This window comes from Scatophagus argus, chromosome 20 (genome assembly GCF_020382885.2).
Source record: "Scatophagus argus isolate fScaArg1 chromosome 20, fScaArg1.pri, whole genome shotgun sequence".
Lineage (NCBI taxonomy): Eukaryota > Metazoa > Chordata > Actinopteri > Scatophagidae > Scatophagus > Scatophagus argus.
Window position 1 is genome coordinate 10,611,928 of NC_058512.1, and position 23,783 is coordinate 10,635,710.

General features: G+C 39.3%; 3 protein-coding genes across 4 annotated transcripts; 2 read left to right on the forward strand and 1 right to left on the reverse strand.

Moving 5' to 3' along the window:
• Positions 1-1,290: 1,290 nt before the first annotated feature.
• Positions 1,291-10,274, reverse strand: si:ch211-241b2.5 (coxsackievirus and adenovirus receptor homolog). The gene is made up of 10 exons (XM_046375846.1): positions 9,551-10,274; positions 8,527-8,587; positions 8,067-8,329; positions 7,598-7,694; positions 7,144-7,410; positions 5,987-6,097; positions 4,263-4,331; positions 3,356-3,406; positions 2,701-2,815; positions 1,291-2,264 (listed from the first exon to the last, which is right to left on the reverse strand). Exons 2-10 carry the CDS (start codon positions 8,579-8,581, stop codon positions 1,769-1,771), a joined length of 1,524 nt encoding a protein of 507 aa, XP_046231802.1. The 5' UTR covers positions 8,582-8,587; positions 9,551-10,274; the 3' UTR covers positions 1,291-1,768.
• A 2,045-nt stretch (positions 10,275-12,319) lies between these two features.
• On the forward strand, positions 12,320-21,869 carry plgrkt (plasminogen receptor, C-terminal lysine transmembrane protein). Of its 2 annotated transcripts, XR_006841899.1 has the most exons (6): positions 12,320-12,479; positions 12,764-12,860; positions 18,770-18,900; positions 19,406-19,515; positions 19,879-20,077; positions 21,733-21,869. XR_006841899.1 is itself a non-coding variant. In XM_046375782.1 (5 exons), exons 2-5 carry the CDS (start codon positions 12,780-12,782, stop codon positions 20,004-20,006), a joined length of 450 nt encoding a protein of 149 aa, XP_046231738.1. In that variant the 5' UTR covers positions 12,320-12,479; positions 12,764-12,779; the 3' UTR covers positions 20,007-20,555. The 2 variants fall into 2 exon arrangements, 1 of the variants encoding a protein (XP_046231738.1); XM_046375782.1 differs by lacking the exon at positions 21,733-21,869 and having other exon boundaries at positions 19,879-20,555.
• rln1 (relaxin 1) lies at positions 21,860-23,529 on the forward strand. The gene is made up of 2 exons (XM_046375780.1): positions 21,860-22,055; positions 22,619-23,529. The coding sequence occupies exons 1-2, from the start codon at positions 21,860-21,862 to the stop codon at positions 22,957-22,959; spliced, it is 537 nt and encodes a 178-aa protein (XP_046231736.1). The 3' UTR covers positions 22,960-23,529.
• Positions 23,530-23,783: the final 254 nt, after the last annotated feature.

Sequence of the window (23,783 nt, forward strand, 5' to 3'; positions counted from 1 at the left end):
AAAAATCTTACAACACACAAAATACTTGGTAATTCCCATTATTCACATTTCTTAGAGTAAATCTCTGATGCACCGTGGATACACTCAAAGTTGAGATCCCAGTGTTTTTCACAGACAAAAAGCCTGATGTGTTAGCTGTGATTATGTTTGTGTTTACTGATGAAATCTGTATTGGACTGACAGTGCGTTGACTTAAGCCAAGAGTGAAACTTTTATTTAACACACTAGAGCAGTCACTCAGATCTGTAGTGAACAGCCTTGCAGAAGGTGACGTACTTATTTTGGAGTATTTAAAAACAATAGGTTTTATCTGATAACCCTTTTATGTTTCCAGTTCCTCTTTGTGAAATGCTGACTGATAAAAATTTTCCACTTGTCTTTCTCTGGACTCCTGAATTTCCACCGGTTCATGAGTAAACAGGGAAATTCATCAAAAGTGATACTACAGGTTTACAGACGTGCACACCTTACACAGCCTCACAGCCTCTGCAGTATCATCTGTGGTCATCAGGAGGAAGTTGTTAAATAATAAATAAATAGGCAAATAATTCCTGTTTGAAACGAGTAAAGGTGGCAGAACTTTGGCACAGTCTGTGTATATCACTATTTTCTTGTACATTAGGCTACTGTAAAGAATGAGATGTATACACAAATTCAGTAAAAGGAAGTAGAGTCTCCTGATTTCAGTCACCTCCATCTCCTGGAGGAAGTCGCTGTCTCTTGCTAACTGGTCCACTGTGTTCACCAGCCAGCTGAAGTTTGGTGTCAGGCAACTGACATACAGCAAGTTTATCACTGTGGCTACAACCAAGGCCGACACTAAATGCTAACCTGGACACTGAAATGCTCCAGAGAGCAAAGAGGGATTGCATAATTCACTTGAAGCAAACTTTCCCTATTACACATAATCACTTGACCGTATGACGATTTCATTCCAGTCAATATGTTCCAAAGCATATGTACAGAGAAGGTTTCCTTTCAATTTTCCAATCACATTTCATGCATCAAGACTTAGAGAGAGTAAGAGAAAACAACAGAAAGAGAAACAAGAAAACAACATGCAGATCATTGCTGAAAGCAGCACTTCTGATTTCACATGCAACAGAAGCTGCAGTGCAAAAACACACGCACTTCATGGAGCTCCTGACTAAACATGCCCGAAGGCTGCAATAATCAGTACATCAGCAGAAGTGTGGTAGAAAGATGAGTCAAACATACAGGATAACAGGACAGCATGCTGAACGAATGAAAATCTGCATTACTCATACTCTTCATGACATTTAAGTCATGTTACAGTTACAGCAGAAACAATAATAATAAAAAAGAGTTTATTTTTATCAAACATTACTGGAAGCAGAGCGCTCTCTTGACAGGAATACAGATAGTCAGTTCCCTTTTCACTAAGAGTGCACAGAAACTGTGCTTCGCTTGCATTCTATCAAATGGCCGTGAAAATGAACTTTCTTTTTCACAAAACAGAAACAGAAACAACTTCATTAAGTGCTCAGTTTTATTGAAAAAAGAGTTCAATGTGTTTCTCACCCTGTAAATGTACTAGAATTATTATATGTAATATTTCTCCTTGAAATGGCAAGCAGGGCTGTCAAGTAAAGAATACAAAAACAGTATATATTACATGTACTGAATTCACACATTTTGCAGCATATGTGGACTTCTACAAATTCTGACTTCACAGTCACTGTAAAACATTTCTATACATCATACAAATATTTGGTAAAACTGTAACAATTGCTAATGTCCCTATTTGTCACAAACATTTGTGCCCTTCACATTTTGTGAGCTCCAGCACCAGTTCTGTTCCAACTTTGTCCTTGAGCATGGGACAGTGTCCCGGGCAGGCTGTGACCAGGACCCTGCATCCTCTTCTTTCACTTAGAAACCTCTGTAAGGACTCATCAAAAAATTGGTTCCCTTCTCTGTACCCGTCCAAGAGCAGCAGAACCTCACTGGACCTGGATAACATGGTCCTCAGCTCATCCTCTGTTGATATTTTTTCCTTAAGGGAAAGTTGGGTATTTATTTCCCCAAACAAGTCACCCTTCACTTTGCTGCAGTCTACATATAAGAGAAGTTGGATGATGCTGAGGTCGAGGAAACTAGAAAGGGCATGGTTGGGTCCTTCGATCCAAGAAGACACCAGGATGTAGGCTACCGTTGTCTTCCCGCTTCCTGGTGGTCCCTCAAGAAAAAGCGTCTCTCCAGCATTTGGGAGTAAAGCTTGGAGATTCACAGGGTGGCCCTGGCTGACAAAAACAGACAAACAAACAAACAAAAAGAATTGAGAATATAAACTACACAGATGCAAGACATTTCTATTCATATTAGAATTTACAACAATCAAGTTGGACAAAATCCATATCTGTGTAATTGCTCACAGGAGCAGAATCAATATGCCCTAAATATTTAAAGTGAACTCAGCTTTGTTGAGCTCTGACGTTGGCTAATATCAAACTGTCTTGACAGGAGAGCTGGACTTCAAAATGGGCTAAAATGAACATGATTTCTACACGAGTTTGATCATATCGTTTCAGTAAAAAAGTACACAGTTGTCATACTTTTCGGATGGGCGGTTTGGTGGGGATCAAATAGAACAGGATGTAACAAAAAAAAAATTCTCAATGGTGTCTGGTTGTTGTTGTTACCGAAAATAACACCATACAAGCATTGCCTGTGACTCACTTATTTTGCACCCTTTGAAGCAGCTCCTCCACACCGAAAGCATCTGAGTGATGTCTCGCATCCGCGCTGAAGAAGTCGGAATAACTGGTTTTCACAAGCGCCCCCAGATTTTCCTCTGCGCAGCACACAGACAGCAAAACAGACTCGATTATGATCATATCAATGTCATTTGATGAAAAGAAATCAGAACAGAATGAGAAAAAAAATCCCTTAAAACGTTCTTTTTGTTTTGCACAGTCAGTTTACTGTAAGGCAGGTGATGAGTGCACTGGGTGATATTTTTAATTCATAACGAATGAATGATGCATGACCATTTTTAGCACTAAAACAATTAGTTGAGCAGCCAATTGACAGAAGAATTATTGGTATTTTTGGTCAATGATCAATAACTTCAGTGATTTTTAATTTTTCAGACAAGCTTTTATACTAATGTGTTGAATGAATGTGCTGAATATCTTTGGATTCTGGACTGCTGGTTGGCCAAAACAGGACAGTGCTGTTTCGTTTCTAACATTTTTTAGACCAAACTATTCATTAAAAAAATAACGGACAGACTAAACTCTAATGAAATGAATCATTAGCTGCAGCCCTATTCGTTTTACACAAAAGCTGACAAACTGAAGTCATGTAAACAAAAAGTATAAGAGTCATTTACCGTCTTTAAACCCAGTCATCTCTTCCTCATTTTCAATGTTTACTTGTAGGCCTGATGGAAAGGAGCAGAACTGTTAGAGCACAGAAAACATAACATTTGCATTTGCATAATGAATTTATGTTATATTCATTAATAAGCAAGTAATGCAGCCATTACTACAATGATTTGATTCAAACTTGCAATGCACAATTCAAATACAACACATTCAAATTAATGGAATATTTAACAAATGCACTTTCTGCCTTAAAGCTTCACAGTAAAGGGAAGCTTTGTACTTCTTGATTCAGAGGAATAAATGATGAGGCCACACTGAGATACTAATGGAAATTTAATGACTAGTTATTTATCAGTCAAGTGGTCTTCATAAAGCATTTCACACGCACAACTTTAACTGTAAGTCTTATTTTATTACTGTAGACGTTATTTATATATGTGACCTGTAAGAAGTCATTTGAGTTTTAGCCCATGTTTGTTACAAATGCTTCTAGCAGCCATTCATTCATTCATTCTTCCAAATAATTCAACAAACAGTCAGATTCAGTTTCAGTGAGAAAACTGCTGAACACTGCATAACTGATGCGGTGACAAAGAACCAACTTCATGAGAGAGAGGCAGCACGGTCAGTGGAGGTGAAGGAAAAAATTTATAATCGAAAATAGACAGAAACTGTGGGTGTCTTTCATTTACCGTAAGAATATTTTACAAGAACATCGTCAGCAGTTTGACTCAACGCAGCAGAGACCAAGTTGTTGCACAATTTTGTTTGTCCCCACAAAACGCTGCATTGCAACAAATATGGAATCTAAAGAGTCCCCAGATGCCAGGTTGTAGCACATTTATTTTAAGGTGTGTAACAGTAACGGTTGTGTGTGTTAGCAGTGAATTGTGTAGCTCTGTTTGGACTCACAGTCAGTAGCGGAAACAGACCTATCCCGACCGTCAATCAAAGTTTTCATGGTAGTGGGAGTGGTGGACCCTGTGGAAAAAAATATCAATGTTAATTCAGTGTGTGTGTGGATGTGTATTCCTGTAGTGGTTGGGGATAGAAAGCTGTTTACACAGTCACAGCCTTACTTATGGGGACAAAATCCCCACAAAGTAACTCATGAAATATTAGAGTGAAGGCTTGCTTTAAGGTCAGGCTGAGGTCAGGGTTTGGTTACAGTAAGGCCTCCAGGAAATTAATGTAGGTCAATGTAATGTCACATGAAATACTATACAGTAAAATGAAATCAGAGAGAGATTTTGTTTTAAAAGCACCAGCTTGATGGTGATATAGATATACAGGGTGCTGTTAGAACACCATAGCTTTTAGTACTACATTGAACAAAAGTTGTTAGCACAGGTGCATGTGATGGACAGTGTGCAAGGTAAGTCTTCATGGTGTGCAAGAACCTTTTTGAAACTGTGACCAGCTTAAAAATACTATCTGTGAGTTTCAGGATCAGTAACTGAAGTAGGATTTCTTATCATGTTCACACATTCATATCAGGAGAAACGTGTTAGAGTGTAAGTCCACTACTGAAATGATTAAAATGATGGTGTCATTTGTTTGAGGGGTTATACAAACAACTAACCTGTTATACTGAAAAACCACCCATGCATTTACAAATAACCTCAAATTCCCCTGTCACGCAGACCAAGACCACACTGGGTGTTTCCAGCGGCAGCGGCCGTGAAACATGTCAGGTCCAAAAAGCAAAGTCATGCTTACATGAAAACATGCTGAGAGTAGAGTCACATGCTGACAAAATTCCCTCAAGGCCAAATTGCAGACTTTGACGGCGGCAAATCAAGTGTTGCAAAGCAAATATCTCACAAAGACTTCCTCTTTTCAGTGCCAGGATGACTTGACTTGCTGTGCGTGCGTGTATCAGCTTTGTTTTTAAGACAGTTCCTAACTGTGCACACTTCAGTCCATTTGATTAAACAAAAAAATATAGAACCACTGTCGTGTCTGTCAAGGAAAAGATACAACTTGGATGCTGACGAATGCAGGACTGAAGACAAAATTTTACTTCCGGTTGGACAATAAAGTTCAGTTAGTTCTATTACACAGTTCTGTTCCAAGTCAGTGCAGTTTAGGTCATTTGTTTCACATGAGGTTATGTCTGTTAAACATAAACCACTATAAATGCTTACAATAAGGAAATATAAACGAACTAAAGAATAAATTGTTCCACCTGCAAACAACAGAATTATCTCCTGCAAATAATCCAGTGGAAAATCCAGTGTTGCAGTGCTGCACCCTTCACACTCTGACTTTAACTTTTACTGCATTCCAGCTGCAGAGTGAATGCTCCAGGGCCAAACCAATCATCTTACATTTTTTTATTATCTGTTGCACATGCATCACTGTGTACTGTGCACTATGACTTCATGTATGAGCGCAAGAACAATCCATTTGTCACTCTGTCACGTTAATATTTCACCATAGCTGCGTGTAAAATTATTATGCATTGTTATTTTGCATCATTTCATATGCCAGCATGAAACACAAATTTCCATTGGAAATTTTGTCTCCACCTGCATTCTGCGTATTGCTGTCTTTGTTATAAGCTACACTTCCTGAATCTGTTGGCCGATTGTTATGTGGCATATACAAAAAGAGCTGTGTGAGTGACTGGTCACCTTTTCGACGACGATACACGAGCACGACGATGATAATGACAACCATTATCACTCCTGTGCTCACTAAGAGAATGGCAGTGTCATTTCTTTCATGAGGAATAGCCATTTCATCTGTGAAAAAAGAGAGAAAGATTAGTGGCACAATGTGACACACAATCCAGTATCAGATTCATGACCATGGTTCATTATTCTGGCCACTTTGGAAATAACCAAATAAACCAAAGACAAGTCGTTGCAAACTTCCCCTTACTGGTCAAGAAAAATGTGGCTATTAAAATGACTCATGTTCGTTTAATAGTTTTTTATAGCTGTGCAAGCAGATGGCCTTCTTTTACTTTTCTTCTTTTTGTCATTGCATTTACTGTTATAGGCTATTTCTTTCTTTATTTATCAATAAAATAACCTGAAATAGTCTATATTTTAAGTGCAAAGCTGTAACCCCCAAGAATACTTTCATATTTTAGCTAATCAAGTCCAGACATACTGCATCCAAAAGGTCAAATAAACCTCTGAATACGCATAAAGAGAAACATACACAGCCCACATACACACGCAAAAGAACAGAAAACGAACATTTCCACAAATGCCAAACCTCTTGAAATAGCATTGCTACACAAAGCTGTATCATTCAAAGTTCAAACACAAACACCTACTCTACAGCTTCGCTGCAGAGGTGCGACATCTTAGAAATACAGTGGGGAAAGTTCATACACATGCCCTCTTTGTGAGTGATTCCATTTGATGTGGTTTGATGGTTAACATCTCTAATGGCAAGAATATATAAACATAAAAGGAAACACTGGTAGTGATTGTGGTCAGGTGTTGACTGTATTTCCTGTTTTTCTAAATCAGAATATGGAGAACTTCACCTACACCTTCACCGAGTGCCAGCTGCTTCTTTTGTTGACAGATTATAAGTTCAAGTTAGGACAATTCTCTCTGTTTTTTTTCATTCACACATCCGCTTTCTTTCCGGTTCATACACTCATCCTTTAGCCTGTTTGTTGGCAGGAGAGGAGCTGAAAGGCAGTGAGGTGGGTGGACTTGAAGACATTACAGTAACATGCTCAGCAGCTAAAACCCCTGTCTGCTTGCACCCTCTGCACAGTCACATATGTGAAACAGAGTCCGGAGAGAAGACCTGAAAGGAAATTTACCTGGAATATGAAATGTTTCAGAGTAGCCATCACTCGTGAAGTTACACGTGTAGTTGTTTTTCTCCGCCGATGGGACACGTATCTCGCTGGTGACTTTAAACAGCTGGTCTGGCGTGGATACAACTGTGGTATTGGGACTGAATCTCTGCAGCCGCCCATCCTGCCACACAACAGAAGACTCTGGATAACCCTCAGACTGGCAGGTTAGCAGCACCTCATCCCCGTCTGCAGCCTTCTGAATGCGTTTCGTCACTGCTTTATAAGGTGCTAAGGGAGAATCAGAGAGAGAGAATATATATTAACTAAACTGTGTCGAGGAAAGTACTGTTATATCTTGAGGAAAGCCAAAAGCATTCTTTACCAAATTGTGCAATATTAGTTTCACTTTCACATTAAGCCCCTGTGGTCATCTCATAAAAAAATTCCAAAATGTTATGCTGACCCAGACTCTTACCTGTAACAGACAACGTAATCATTTTATAATCAGCTCCTTTTTTGGTCTGCACCAAACACTGGTAGTTTCCAGAGTCATTGATTTTGAGTCTGGATATCTGAAAAGTGACATAAGAAGACAAAACAGTGCTCAAATGTCCTCATTGTGTGTTATGCCTTCATACACTACCAAAATCCTAACTTCCTCTGTTGTGTAATCCTTATTTGAACTCTCATCAGTCTCTTTAATAAGAGTACAGTATTTTGTTGACAAAGATAGTGTGTAGCTAAATAGCTTTCTGTCCTGTGTTGGAAGTCGTTCTTTAGTATCTGAAGTAGTACTGTGATGCAAAGCATGGAGTCCAGAACAGAGTCCAGACTCCCACATCAGTGATTCCAGATAGGATCCATAAGTTGACTACACCAGGATGAGGAGAATTTACAGAAAATGACCCATAACCTGCCGATAAACACTCCCTGGCTTTACTGACCTGCAGCTTCGCCCAGCCGTTCTTCAGCTCATCAGCGAGAAGCCTCACTCGGCCCCGATAGTCCGGATGCTGGGACACCAAGTGCTCCACGTTGTTATCCATCTGGTGCACTTCCCGCTCCGAGGAGGAGGCAATCCAGTGCCACGTCACCTTCAGGTGATCCTGAGGATTCAACAGTTCAGGCTTAAACCTGCAGCCCATCACAACATCTCCTCCAAACTCTGATTTGTGCATGGTTTGGTCTGCCTCAACAGTGAACAAGACTGCAAGGAAACAACACAAAACAATATCAATATTAATCCCAGTTTGCTCCACAGTCATGAAATATTTAGTGAGGAAGCAACAGCAAATTAGGCTCCTGAGATGCTTTTACTTGTGTGTCAAAAAGTCAGAAGTTTTTATGTAGGTGCATTGCTTGTCCTGTTGTTCATAGATATCTCCACTGCTGTGTGCTACACACCTGAGAGAGTTGGCTGAAACATGACTTGCAAAAGTACAACAAGGGCCCAGTCCATTGAGACCTGATGAAAAAGACAAGAGGGAGTTTTACTGATGCTGAAATCTTTTGAACATGTTACTGGTAATATGAGTCACTTTGCTGAGGAAGGTCAAATGTGATTTCCAGATCAACACAATGTCTGATCAAGATCACTTCTTTAGTAATTTGATAAATGGCCCCAGGAATAACACACAACAGCACATGACAAAACTAACAAACAAAAAACATTAGTTATCCAAACCAAAGCATGACTCAGCTCTGCTACAAGGAAAATAATTTCCCCAACCTTTCAATCCTCATAAAGAAACAAAAATAAAACAAGCATTTTTAACTTTGAAGCTCTTTCACCACACACACACACACACACACACACAGACACACACACATCCTGTGTCAGTACATACAAAGAGCTAATTTTACATGGCAATGCTGGCAAGTCAGGCCTCTCCAGAAATGATTTGTGAGACACATGAATTACTAAACATGAACATAACTCAGTAATCATTTTATAACTGAACTCCCCAAGCCACAGAAACTTTTATTTATGCACTTTATCACAGAAATCTCAAAGTCTGTTAAGTCTGAAGCTTTTTACTGAGTAACTGATAAGCAGTTTAGTCATTTTGTGTTCAACAAAACCTTCAAGCCTGTGAATGTGAATGAGCCGTCATTTCTGACTAAGCACAGACAGTTTGGCTCTCAAGTGAGCATAATATAAATAAACTAAGATCAGCCAGTTGTTAAGTACCAGGTTACCATATATACATGTTTTAAAAAGTAAACATGCTTTCCATAATTAAGATAATTGTGCTAGTCCCCATAGCTGGATTCAAGTGCTCAAAAAAAATATTCAAAAAACAAATGATATTGATAAAAAATTACAAAGAGACATTCCCATGAATACATTTCCTCCAGCGGCACTAAAGCAATAGTTTAAAACAGCCTGTGTAACCCTATTGTTTATCAGTCGACAATGTGTTCTTACCTGCAGAGTTAAGTTAAGGTCTTAGATTCTCTATAAGCGTTTCCTCGTTCCTTCAACTCAACATCTGGAACCGCTCTGCGTCGCTAGTGCTATTTATCAAGTCCATCTCCGGTGCACGCCCACAATCAGACCGCATTTTTTTTTTTTTTTAATCCCAACGCTTTACGACCAGGCTAAAAAAAACTAATAACGGAAATTGGCGTTTTCACTCCTCTCCAACCTAAAACCTAAAAGGAGTTTTACATTCCGAAATTATGTCACCAAGTAGAGGGTGCCATCGCAGAGGCCGTAAATGTCGTCACATGCTGCGAATTTTACGGTCATTGACGAGGGGTAAAATTCGTTCGCACGTTTACGCCAGTACGAAGTGCGCTTTCGTTTGTCGTCGCTCAGCGCTGTGCGTGGGACAAGTGGACGCATTCAAGGGAACTTCTCACAGTATAATTACATTTAAAATAACGTCTCTTTTGACGGACACGGAAGTACCGGAGTCTACGGGATGTATCCCATCCTTACTGTAAGGAAATACTCCGCGGACAATTTGCCTGTGCCGTAAATCCCACCAAACAGCTGATAACAAACAGGGTAACACACTTTGTTGACCGACGTTTGTTTGTCTCCTGCACATGCAGTGATTAAGAAAGGCAGTGGCTTAACAACAACATGATAAGAATGATAAAGTACTTCACAGTGGCCGAAAATAACAGTTAATCTTTAAAGTAGGTACTAGTTATAGCTGTCAAATACGTTTAGTGGAGGGGAAAAAAAGCACAATATTTACATCACTTCATCACGTTATCTCCTCTGAAAGGGTACTTCATCTGGAAGGGGAATGGAAAGCACATTGGATCACTGTGTGAGGGCCATTTATCATGTTTTATGTAACATATATAAGGGCATCCAAGTCCACCAGTGACCATAATAAACCACTACTACCACTACACAGTAGTAGTAGCACAACCACCCAAGAAAGCGTCAACGGAAACAACGTTTCAACACAGAGTTTCTAGTTCACACGAGACAACACCCATTATTTGGGAAAACTGAAATTTTGAATAGGAAAAAGTTTGACAGGACATATCAAAGAGAAGATCTGCATTTTCCACCACCAGCCTGCCAGCTGGAATTCCCATATTCAAGAGGTAAAAGACAAGCATGTATCCAATAATCTGTCTGGCACTGCCAAAATTAGGCAGCGTGACTGACGGGACCTTTGTGGATTTTCCATCACTTGACTTAATTGCTCCAAGATATCATCTGTGTTGAGAAACAACCTGAATTTTTCTAGTATACACATATGATGGCGGTGCATGTCTGATCTTATTGTTGTTGTCACTGGGATGTTTATTTTCTACCAAACTTATGACACTGCTTACTTTCCACCATATCTTTTGGAAACCCCTTGAAAAGTATGAAATTGTTATGGACTTCTCTGCTCACAGATAAGCGAGATGAAACATGTCATTAAAGGAAATGAATGATTTTTTTTTTTCTATGAAAGTTAACATTGCTCATTTCCATATAAAGTTTTTTAAGACAGCACTAAAACATTCAGTATGCAAAGTATACAACCACAGGGGGGTTTAACTGAAAAAATGCTGAGAACAAGAGAGGGAAGTTTATGGTGCAGCAGCTGTGTTATTATGCTCTTTTTTCTTTAAGCGCGTCAGTTTAATTTAATTTGCCTTTAGGGTGTGCTGCAAGTGTGGCTCGAGATCATACTCAAATTTCAGAAAATATTAATTTCTTTCCTATATAAAGTACTGTATTAAAAATTGCTATATTTTAAGGAGTACTTGTAGACTTGATTGATGTTAAGTTGGCTGTGAAGGACGTGGTAAGTTGGGCGTCCAGGAAGGTGAAAGTTGTTCAAAAGTGCGCCCTGCTTTTGCATTGATGCGTAAATGCATTGATAAAGAAAAAGAAAAAAAAAGAGCTTGGCTTGATATGGTTAACTGGATGCATGAAGATTTTCACTTTGACAGATAAAGTCAGACAAAAAGCAGCTTGGAATACTAGCTGATAACTCTCCAATAAAGTTATCGAAGAACCCCCACCTATGAACAGTTAATCTGTGCAGAGTCCATCCATTATATATTTCCAGTTAGCCTAACCTAGATCTCAACATATAGATACAGCTCAACAGGCTTTAACAATTTCTTGTCATTACTACACTTAAAACAGCTTAAACTATTTTAAAGTAAGTGAAAAATAAAGTAATTTACATGGAGTCATCTGAAAGAGGTAGCTGTTTGGCCTGCAGCATTACAAGTCAGTAGGAAGACAATGTGGAGAACATGGAATAATACAGCTGCCACTTGCAAACACATTTCCCTAAACTCCATGTTCACTCTTCCCTAAAGTTACGGTCTAACACTAATATTTGAATGCATTTTTTTTTCTCAAAACAGTGCACCTATAACCTATGCATTTGACTCTAAATTGTTTGCCAGCAAACAACTGACTTGTATATGGACTTGAACCTGTAAGTGGTCCACAATCACCAACAGAGGGAGTTCTTTCTCAGCGGACTGCAGCCGGCTGGAACCACAGATTGTAAAGTGACAGGAACAGGCACAAGATCTTTTTGACACACGTACTATGTGTAAAGTATATTTAAGTTAGTGACCTCCTTTGACCTCCTTTAATTGGAAAAATCGCCACGGTATTGTTTTTTTTTTTTTGTGTTTACGATAAGTTTACGTTTAGAATTGATACAGCTTTTAGGTTTTATTTTGAAACTTTTAGCGGAAGTACAGGCTTATTTCCCTGTGCGCACACTTGATAACTGCAAACAGGAAATTATCTGTGTTTGGGGAGGTGCACACACGTTTGTTTTATTAGAGTCATGCCCTTGAACGATCGTTAGTCCTGCCTTTGTGACCATTAGCATTACATTATTTAACTTACCGTCCTGAAAGTATATTAGGTATGTAAAGCTTTCATTATTAGTTAGCCGAGCTACGACTCAAGGTTAAAACCGAAGCTGCTATCACCTGCAGTAGCAATAGCACCATGAGCACATATTAGCATGAAGTTATTAGACTTAACAGGCATTGAAATGAAGCCTGAATCAGTGATTGAAACACTGGCAGTGCCATTACAAGTTGAAATAATATGTAATAAAGTTTCAGCGTTGGCTAACCAATTGCACCTCCATGCAGTGGGAATTTGTATTTATATTTATTTTGTAACTCATCTTTGTGTCAACAGTGACAACACCAACAACATGGGGTTTCTGTTGTCAAAATCCATGGATGCAAATTTTAAAAAGCAGCAAGAATTCATGCTCCACAATTCACGGCTCCAGGTGAGTGAAGGTGCACCCAGTCACGCAGCATTTAAAACAACATTGTGCAGCGGAAGTTATTTGCCAACATGTCTTAACTTGTACAACTGTAACCTTGTGGATTATGCAATGTAAAATTGCAGCACCTGTGCCTGAAATCTTCTCTGATTTTCCCTGCCTTGGATTTTACCTCATTTGTTTGTTTGGTTTGGAAAGGAAAGGAGTCAGCTGACTGAATGTAAAAAACGTGTTTTATCAGTCAAGGCTGGATTACTCACTGGGTGAAGCAGGTGAAAATTCCCAACACCCCAAAAGCCCCAGGATCACCATGTGGACATGTAATTGAAACTGAGACGAATTTTTCAGTTTTATGGGATAATAATATGTGAATTTACACAAGACAACCATCTGATTTAGTGACACTGCCTTAAAGAGGGTCCTAATTTCAAAATGTAGCTTTAAGTTTTAAGGTTATAGTACATTGATTCATATTTTAGTTAATTTTCTACTTGGTGCATATTCCTAAAATAATATCCTATTAATCAAATTACTACACAGGAAACATGTGGCCATGTAATATTCCAGGGAAATCCTTATATTGTATCAGTTTAACACAGCCCACATGGATCAGAGCTTTGAAAATTTGATACAAAAACCAGACTCTGGCCATCGCATTCATCTGTCTGGTAAACTTGGCCTTCCTTCCTCCCTCCCTTCAATAACACATTGTCAAAGCCATGAATACAAGCTTCAGTTTGAATCTAGGCATTTCTATGTAGAGAGGCTTTATTGCACTCATTTTTTTTAGTTTTCTCATTTAAACAAAGGATTGTGAGTTTTTTCTTTGCCTTTTTGGGGCCAATTTGTTGTGATTTATTCATGCCTGGAAGCTGGTGAGCAGCAGGTGGGGTGTGTGACTGTCATAACACCAATGATATTATCCAACTTACGCCCAAAAGGTTTGTTGTGTTCTCTGCCCTGTAATTTTCCCCTCTTCTCCCAGCTGTAAATGTGGTACATGATGACTAACATTATTTGGTGATGGCAAAGGTTCGACAATTGAGTTTCATCGTGCCTTCATTTGGGTCATGACACCAACTCACGGGTAAATATCACATACATGTGGAAGCATTGCGCATCTGTGCTGTTTCATCAACGTAATTTATTGCAGCAGTAGCTGCATATCTATTATCCACTCAAAGTCAGTTTTGAATACAAATTAATAGGAAATTTCTTATCTTACCACTATCTGTCTGTCTGCAGGGTCGATAATGGTCAAATGTTACGTTACTGTCTGTAGCAGGAAATAATTTTGCTGCTTTTTTGTCTTCAACAATGAAATTGTATTTTTACATCAGCAAATTTAATGAATGGGATTGACCCTAGCAATTTTGGAATATCTGTGAAGCAGCAGCTGTTGCCTCCCTCTGCATTAAGATGTCAAAGATGATTGCTTGCCAATGCTTTTAAGTCACATCACTCATAGCTAATTGATCCTTTCCCCGCTCTTGCCTTGTGGACCCTTGAGTCAAAGTCATTGTGCTTTGTGTTTGAATGATGGGGTCCATTTTAAACATCACTTCAAAAGTCATTGGATATGGCTGTGTTTGCATGAAACATCCTAAGCATAAGTGACTCTGAAGTGACGTAAATGACATTTCTGTTTCGTTTATATTTAAGAATGGATCTCGGCTGCAAACGGTGGGGTTGTGCTTTGTGGTCGCAGACACTGAACTTGAATGGGTTTGAGTGTTAGCAACCCCCCCCCCCCGATAATGATTTGAAAATTTTCCGCTTCCAATCATAAATTTAAACAAATATTATACAGAAAGCAGGTGTACTGAACAGAAAATAACAGAATTACAGTAGAACGTAAGATGATTAAAAATGGCTAATGGCTAGTTATATTCATAAAATCATTTCTAATTTCAATTATTTAGCACCAACAAAAGTTATGACGTGACACTTCATTTTGAGCAATCTTGGAGACCAATGATGTGATCTTAGTCAAGCTTTGGTTATGATATGCAAGACATGAGGAAGGTGTGAATAACTTTCTCAGTAGCCTGGGATGTCAATGTGTTTAGTATTAACTATATCATTAAGATTTCAGTTTTGTTAGAAAGGGACCAAGAATTGTACCCTGAGGAACTCCCACACCTAATCAGACATGAAATACTTATTGATGGACTCTGTGATGTTTTGCTTTATCATTTTTCATTTTTCATTTTTAATGTTGGAACACATACTTTCTGAATGATTTGTTTAAAATTTATAACTCAAAAAGCTTTACACAGGACAAATTTTGAAAAATATTGTGTCAGGAAATTTAAGAAAAATGAATTGGTGGCCATAATAATTTTCCATACTGTATGTTTGTTGGGTTGACCTCTCCCTCTCCCTCTCTTACTTTTTCTGTGTGACTTCTTTCTCGTCATACAGCTTGTAGACCGTGATGATTCATGTATATCAGTTTTCCCAGTATTGTCAGGCTCTGCACTGGTAGCTGTTAGAAAATGTCAGTGAATTTCCCGCTTACGTTTCAGCTCTGTTCTCGCTTTGTCACCTTCAGAGTGGTCTCATCATGGCTTATTTCTTTCTTTCACTTTTTCCTTCACTGCCTTTTCAAGCTACTGTCTCACAGTCATTGTGTCCTCCTCTGTTCCTTGTCCAAGCTTGCCTCAAAATCTTTTTGTCATTTCTTGTGAAGTGTTTGGGCTTAAGTAACTTCAAACACTGGCCAGACAACTTTTAACATTTGAGAGGTTTGGCTTCTTCTGTTAAATCATAAGAAAAGGATTATGGAAAAACATGTTCATATGTCATTGTTGTATTGAAAGCAAAACTCAGAGATTGTATCAACACTAGTATTGTAAATTTTCAAATGGTACTCAATTTCCAGTCATGTTGACAGGAAGAGATTGTCTGGCAAAGCTGGTTTTTCTTAACACATCCAAGAACTGTGGTTGTGACCAGGCATGGAGTGATTTGGATGTTAACAGCATTTGTGTTCACATCTGTGCAGCTGGAAGTAGATTTAGTGGCTGGCTGTGTGTGTGTGTGTGTGTGTATGTATGTGGTTTTCGATGAGCACTGTAAGTGTGCTGAAGTAGCAGATGGAGCAGTAGATGAGGACTGGCTGTTTGACGCTTTGATACAAGGAGAGCAGTAGGTGGGATGCAACAGGGAGGGCGTTGGGTTTCCAGATGGTGGAGAGCTTCTGCTGGCAGAGTTCATGATTGGTGTTTATGATTGGAGTGTTCGTCAAAGCTGGGTTAAACATCCATGAGGATTCCCTCCTATTTGGGACTCGGCTCCGTGTCAGCTGCGTTGGCGCTGATGATGCCGAGGTAGCGGAGGATGGAGGTCAAATTCTGTAGTAGGCATTTGTCTGAGCCGCCTGAAGAGAAAGAGCTGGCAGCTGACTCTAATTCTTACTTATCTGTTTCTAGATTAATTTGTGAATTATATTCTTATATAAAATAATATACTATATAAAATAATTATCACTGACATGTATCAGGTAGTTTTTAGGTTTCCACTTTGTAAAAATTAAATGTCCAGTGTATGAGGTCTACTTCCTGTTTTGTAACCCAGATGAGAGAAGGGATGACTTCACTTGAAGTGACGTCTCTTTCGTCATGTCATCAGAAACCATTATTACACATTTCTCACTCCTGAGGATCATAACTGTTCTGTGAGTGGATGTGTAATTTCCCCTTTCATTCCTCAGAAAAGGGTCAGGGTTATCAAAACACAATCAACTTCTTCCTCTCATTAGCAACACGTGCCGCATTTAGTTTGCGTTTCATCTTTGTCAAATTTTAATGAGATTGTTGACTAATTTAGCTCAGCAGACCAGTTCCTGTGCTTGCCATTACTATGAAATGCTGTTCCAATTTGGCCAGTGTTCAGTATGAAATGCTAACCCCTGAGGCTTCAAAGAGTTTTTAACTTCCTTCTTCCTGGAGTGCTGAATAACTATAGTTACAGTAACCAATGACAAAGGGGACCAAAATGTTTCTAGAAAATTCTCACAGTTTCGTGCCTGTGTTCCCAGTATAAGATGGGGTCATTTTTTTGTTTCTTCATGTTTTCACCTTAAATGTGAAGGGATTTTTAAAGTTGTGAGGCAACATTTGCATTAAAGACATTATATAACACTTATTTGGGAATTTGGTATGGAAAACCTTTTATAGCACATTAAAGATCAATAGATTAGAATAATTCTCCAGTATTATATCTAATGTATTTTTTCCAACTGCAAGATAAAACTCAACAGTTGAGACACTGATATGAAAACAGCATAAGATGAATCAGAGAAGTTTAAACATGGAAGTGAAGGAAGGCTGGATGCACATGAGCGGCAGCTACAAGATCTGAGAATACAGCATACAAAGGGCTTACAAATATGACAAAAGAGATAAACCATTCCTCATCAATTTGTTCATTCTAGAAATATGAATAATATTTGATAATATTGGAAAAGTCTCACTCCAGTAATATAACTGGTGGCCACTTTTGTGTCAACAAATAACTGGAAACAGTTTCTCAATGTGTCCTGTGATGACCCGAGGGAGGGTTGGGTTATCATTAGTGGGCCATAATGCTTTATTTTTATTTACCCTGCTTGTCAAGTTAAACATGTTGAGCTTTGGGAGTTGGTCAAGTTACTGCATGTATGTGTTTTGCACAGTTTTCTTGCCTTTCTTTTGTCTGTTTAAATTTTAACACTTTACAGGAAATGTAGGTAATGTGCACTGTAGTACTGTAGGACGTGCATGGTGTAGTAATTGTTTGTATTACTGTATTGTTAGTATTTGCAGTGCTGAGTTAGTTGCTTGCAGCTGTTAGAGTATGTTAATGTAGAGGTGCTTTGCAAGTCACTTGCTGGCTGTTGTTCTATGACTCAGTCATACTATTTGATAAATGCTTTCATACATCGACTTATATTTTCATTTATTCCAGGTTCAGTGACATGTAATGTTCAGCCATTAACTCAGTTATACTGAATTGTTCAATTACATTCTGACAGAAAGTCAGAACGTTTCTATTCCACATCACGTCATCAACTCGCTTGAATGGCGCTTTGGTCAGTGAGTTAGTGTCTCTTTCCTGCTAAGTGGAAATGAAAACTCATCTCTGACACTTTTATAATAAATAATAATAAAGGCTTTTTAAATGTCACTCAATTGTTATGCAGGAAGCATGCGTCTCTGTGTATGTAGATATGAGCGTCAGACAGGAAACTGCAGACAAAAGATTCATCTGACTGAGGTTCATCAGCATGGACACAGTGTTTCCGAGACTGGACGAGCTGTCTGTAGTTCCTTTGGCCCATTAATTGTCCCTTTGACTGACTGACTGCTTGTCTCACTGCTTTCATATCCAGCTGTTTTTCTCTTATTGTCACTTTAATTACATAATATTGTGATCGCCAGACTAATGCATTGTATGTGTTTGACATGCCCTTGAAATTTACTCAGTTACAAATTGGAGGTTTGAGAACACAGATGATATTCATTTTGATGATAATCAATACACAACATAAACATGTTATCCCTTAAACTCTTGTGACCAAGCTATGTATTAGTGATTATGAGTGGAACGTTTTACAGTTGGAAACTAAACCTGTCAGTGCTCTCTGGTGGACAAACTATGTAAGGAAGATACTGTTTCTAAATGACCTCCAACATATTTGGCATTTGTGGTACTGAAAATGTTTTGTTGCCTATTATCCAACACAATATCACTGATGTCTCAGTCTTGCTCTAATATTCCATTTATTTGGTAATTTATTTGTTTATATACCTGACAGTGTTTTCTCAGCATTTAGTATTTCATGTTTGCTCTGGGCAGTGTCTCTATTTGGCTATAAAGGTCTGTTGTGCCTCATGATGTCCTCTGTGTCCTTTCTCCTGTGTGCGTAGATGGAACGTCAGATCCTGATGCAGAACCAGATGAGAGAGAGACAGATGGCCATGCAGATTGCCTGGTCCAGAGAGTTTCTCAAATACTTTGGCACTTTCTTCGCAGTGGCTACCGTGGGACTCACCGTAGGGTGAGTTTTGCATGCAGCTGCTCCCTTGGGGTCACCCCCACACACACACACACACACACACACACACACACACACAAACACACAGTATTAATGCATAGTGACGAGAGTACTGCCATCGGCTTGAGAAGTGCAATCCTCACCGATCTGAGTCTTGACAGCTTCAGCATCAATCCAGTGGCCTTTAGGTGCAGCACCATGGCTGATGTTTTGTGGGTACTAGACTCAGTAGCTACATGAACTTTAACGATGTAGCCCTGTAGGTGGCGCTACAGCAACACAACACATTTTGAAGTGGCTGTCACCCAGCGGTCATGAGTCTGAGTCACGTTCTACATTCTCAGGAATGTAAGTCAACATAGCAGTCTATTGTATCGAAGTGTGTAATTTAATCACAGGTTCAGATTCCTGTATTTAAACATAATTGTGTAACCTAAATAGGAATATGCACTATTGACGGTGAAAAATACTTAACTTTTCTTCTTGTTGTCTCTACACCTTTCTTCAGGGCCATCAAAAGAAAGAGACCATTCCTACTGGGTCCTATCATACCTCTCAGCTTCATACTTGCCTACCAGATGGACAGTGCCTATGGGACACTTGTTTATCGCATGAGAGGTAAGACTATGATCCAATCAGTGTTATCATCACGCCACATAAGCAAAGCTTTAATGCTGACCTGAAGAAATAAGTGTTATGCATTTTGCTTCACATTAACATTTTGCATACAATTTATGCTTCTGTCGTGAAACCAGAAATGACAGCAGCTTCAAACAAAATACAGTTTTCACAGACAGCCCTTTTTTCCAAAATTGATTTGACTTTCAGCCACATTTTGCTGAAGTGTAATGTCTGTATTACAAAAGTTAAATGTTTTTTGGGGTGTGTCAACAACATGTACATTTACTAAAAATAAACAAACTAAAACCATCTGTAATACAAATATGCTAAACCTCATTTTGTTTCCCTTTATATCTTTAGGGGAGGCTGAGAGTATCATGGTGTCTGAACATGACCGTCTGGACTTGCCTCACGGGACTCCGACTTTCGATAGCATCGAGAAGGCCCGACGTGCTCGAAGCAGCCTCACCTCCTTTTTGGAGAAATGACATGTTGGTTATTTGAAAGAAAATCAGGATCGTCCAGTTCATGCATTCACCCATACTGCTTTTATTTAAAGGTACGCTCTGCAGGATTTTCCTAAAACAACAGTTTATAGACTCATGTGAAAATATTCCCACTCAGTCATCACTTACGGTGCTCTGGACATGTGTGGCAGTGTCTGCATCTGCAGAGGGTCAGCACATTTCAACTGTGGGTTTACAAACTGCGTCCAGTACATCCTGCATAGAATACCTTTAATTATGGACATAATGTCAAATACCACCTGCCTTTTGAACATTACCGAGTCTATAGTTTGCACTAATTTGTAAACACGGGGCTATATAAATAGTTATTGTTTTATATCATGAGCGTCAATTCAAACTAGTCTCAGTATTTAAATCCCAAAACCAGATTACATACTAATACTGTACAGTTTACCAAAAACACCAACAAATTTCATCATTTCATGCTTACATGTCAGATGTTAAATTGCAACTTTGGAAAGCTGCTGCCACTTATACTTCATAAAAACACATCACAATGGTTTTTTTTTTTTTTAAAAATATGGATTTTCTTTTTATTTTACAACATTTGTTGGAGCTGTTTCACCACCACATAGAAATTTTTCTGACTGAGCACAGCTATGTAGTACAAACCAGCAACACACTCAACAGTCATGTTTCATTTGCTGTCTTGTCTGAGTATAATTTCGTTAATATTTTTCCTATTCCTATAGATGCTAGAAAGGCTCCCATACACCCTTACACTGACATGAGCCTTACACAGGACACAATACCCACATTAGATATCAGACACTTCCTGCCAGGCAGGTAACTGGTGCACTCATTGCTCAAATGGACCGGATAGTCAAAGCAGCTAAAGAACGATCATTAAAAAATGTTACTTTATGTTATAATTGTAATTCTAAAGTTTCTCAGCACATCAGACATTTGTCTTGAAAGGTTGTTATTCCTTCAAACTGTATGACTGAAACTTTTCGTCATCTGAAATGAAAGAGACGAGTTAATTTGCCGAGTTGGAATTTCAGTGCTAAGAAAATTTTCACCAAAGCTGTAATTAGCATTGGTGCATCTGGAACTATTGTCACAGTAGTATTCAAAGGATGTTAAATATTACACGGTGCTCATATTCATGCAGTATGCTATTTGCCATCATTTTTAAAATTTGGCGAAATGGAAAGTATATTTATAAATCCAATAAAAAAATATATCACAAAGACTTTCCCTTCTCCAACTGTCTTCTGTGACAAGGTGCTATTTTGGTGCAAATCTAATACCTTGACTAAACATCAAACCACCTGTTTTTTTTTTTTACAAAGACGGACACATTGTTAATAGAATCGTTGACCATTTACCGTCTTAATATCTTCATTCTGAAACGTACAAGATGTCATACAAGCCTTCATATCACCTCAAAAGCGTCACTCCAAACCAGTCCATGAGTAATATGCACACTCGAACTTCACATCAAAATGATTCCCCTAATATTAACAGCAAAAAGGAAATAACTCCAAGTACGTCATTGTCATCAATCTAAATGACGCGTGTGTGAGAGGGAGAAGGAGGGAGTGGGAGGGAGAGGGTTGGGGTCGAGCGCTTAAGTTCGGTGAAGGACCACAGAGCGAAAGAGAAGAGAAAACCAAAGACCACTCTGCAGCACAAGACAGACTAACAGAAGCGTCTTTTACAACTTCAACATTTGGCTCAACAGGCTGCAACAGAACAGACAATCAGGAAGCCATCGGGATTTGAAGCGGCGATCAGATCGGAGGTGGAGCTCAGCTGACCCCCATCCCTTGTGCGGCGCAAACCACCAGTTTCAGGACAAGTGGGAAAAAATGCTCTGCAGACTGACTCTTGCTGTTGCCATGGTGTGTGTCGGTGGCATATGCAACTGTGTGCAGGCCGATCTGATGAGCAGACTGATCATACCGAGGGACTACGGGGTGAAACTGTGTGGGCGAGAGTTCATCAGAGCAGTCATTTTCACCTGCGGTGGCTCCCGGTGGAGGCGATCCGCAGAGGGTGACTTGGGTGAGTACTGTTCAAGAGTTACTGCACTGTGAGTTCACTGCTTAATTTATGTACACTAATTGGACAAGTGTTCATCTATTAATAGCTGTACAACATTTTTTTCCATGTATCCAGACAATTCTTGTTTATACAAGATAACATGTTATAACATGTTTAGAAATATATTCTGATGTGGCCAAGGTGTAATGTAAGAAAATGATTTCTCAGGAAGATGATTGAAGAGGTGAGGAAGCAGTGCACCATCAGGGAGCTGTAATAGATTGCTTTGTTAATTCATGAAGGGCATGCTAGATGTTGAGTGAAAAAATATGGGGTGTCCACAGGGTTGCAATCTGGCAATCAGGCAGTTGATTGACAGAGCCTCATATTTTCAGTCAGCTCACGTTCAACAGTAATTGGACATAATATGAAAACCTTTTGGTTCATAATTAGATTAATTCCTGTGTCGACAGATCTTCAACAAGCACCTTTTGATGGCATGTTCCTTAGTACAACTCAAGGTGTGTTAAGCAAATGATATACAGAATATTATTTAATATGATATTCAACTTTTTTGTCTCCAGATCCCTTCCAGTGGAGTTCCCTCCGTGACATTACAGTGGAGAACAACCAGCACACCTGGCAACCAGGCGCAGAGCTCACAGATGACCCCTCTCCTCGCCATGTTGCCTCATCTTACTCCCTGGCAGACCTCCTGGCTCTTTACGGGCAGCGGCAGTCACTGAGTGACTTGGTCCCTCTGGAGGCGTCACAGCCATCCACGGTTTTGAGTGAGCAAGACGAGAACCCAGCTGCACCTGACCGGCCCATACAGAGTAAGAAGAAGAGGAACTTTTCTTTAGGTGTGGCAGGAAAGTGCTGTAACCAGGGCTGTACAAAAAATGACATTGGACGCTTGTGCTGAGGCAGGGAGGAGGGGTGGGCGATGGCCGAGGGGTCGTGACATGAAGACGAGCAACAATGGACAGTGTACAGTTGTGGAAAGGTGTGGGAGGTAAAATATGGAGGACAGTAAATTCACATCTGCTGTTTAATTGGCCCTAGTTAGCTATTTCCACAGAATAGACAAAGCATAGTGACGACTAAGAGTCATCACAACACACCGTCATGTCTCTCTGTCATGTTGTCTCCCTCTCGTATTATTCTCCGTCACTTGTCTGATACTTTGTTTATATAAAAAGACCTTGTACTGTATTTCACCCTTTCAGCATCACTGACAATAAATTTTAAATACTGTGTTCATATGAAATGTTGAGCAGCAGCATCTATGCACACGACACGATTATGTGCGTGCAAAGGATGTGGAGCAATAAGCAGCATCCGTGTTCTCGCCTGCAGACTGTGTGACTAAACGAGGTTCATACTAGCACAGGCCAATATCACACATTACTGTCATTTAGGTTGCTGTGAACTTATTGCTGGCCTCTGTTCACAACATTACACCTGCCTGAACATTTTCTGTCAACACCCTGAGGACAGTACTGCAGCACATTTTTTTTTTTTTGTTTTTCCTTTAACCCTTTCTGATGCAGCACAAGACCCCAAAATATCATCTGTGGTCTAAACGGAGAAAGAAAATTTTCCAACATTGTGTACAATACCAAATTGTGACTAGGAAAAAAAAAAAATCAGCTCCTCAAAGATTTTTCAGCTGTCTGATTGAAGCTGATGCAAAGCCACATTTGGTTAAAATAAATAAATAAACATTTTAAAACACCTGGAATTTGA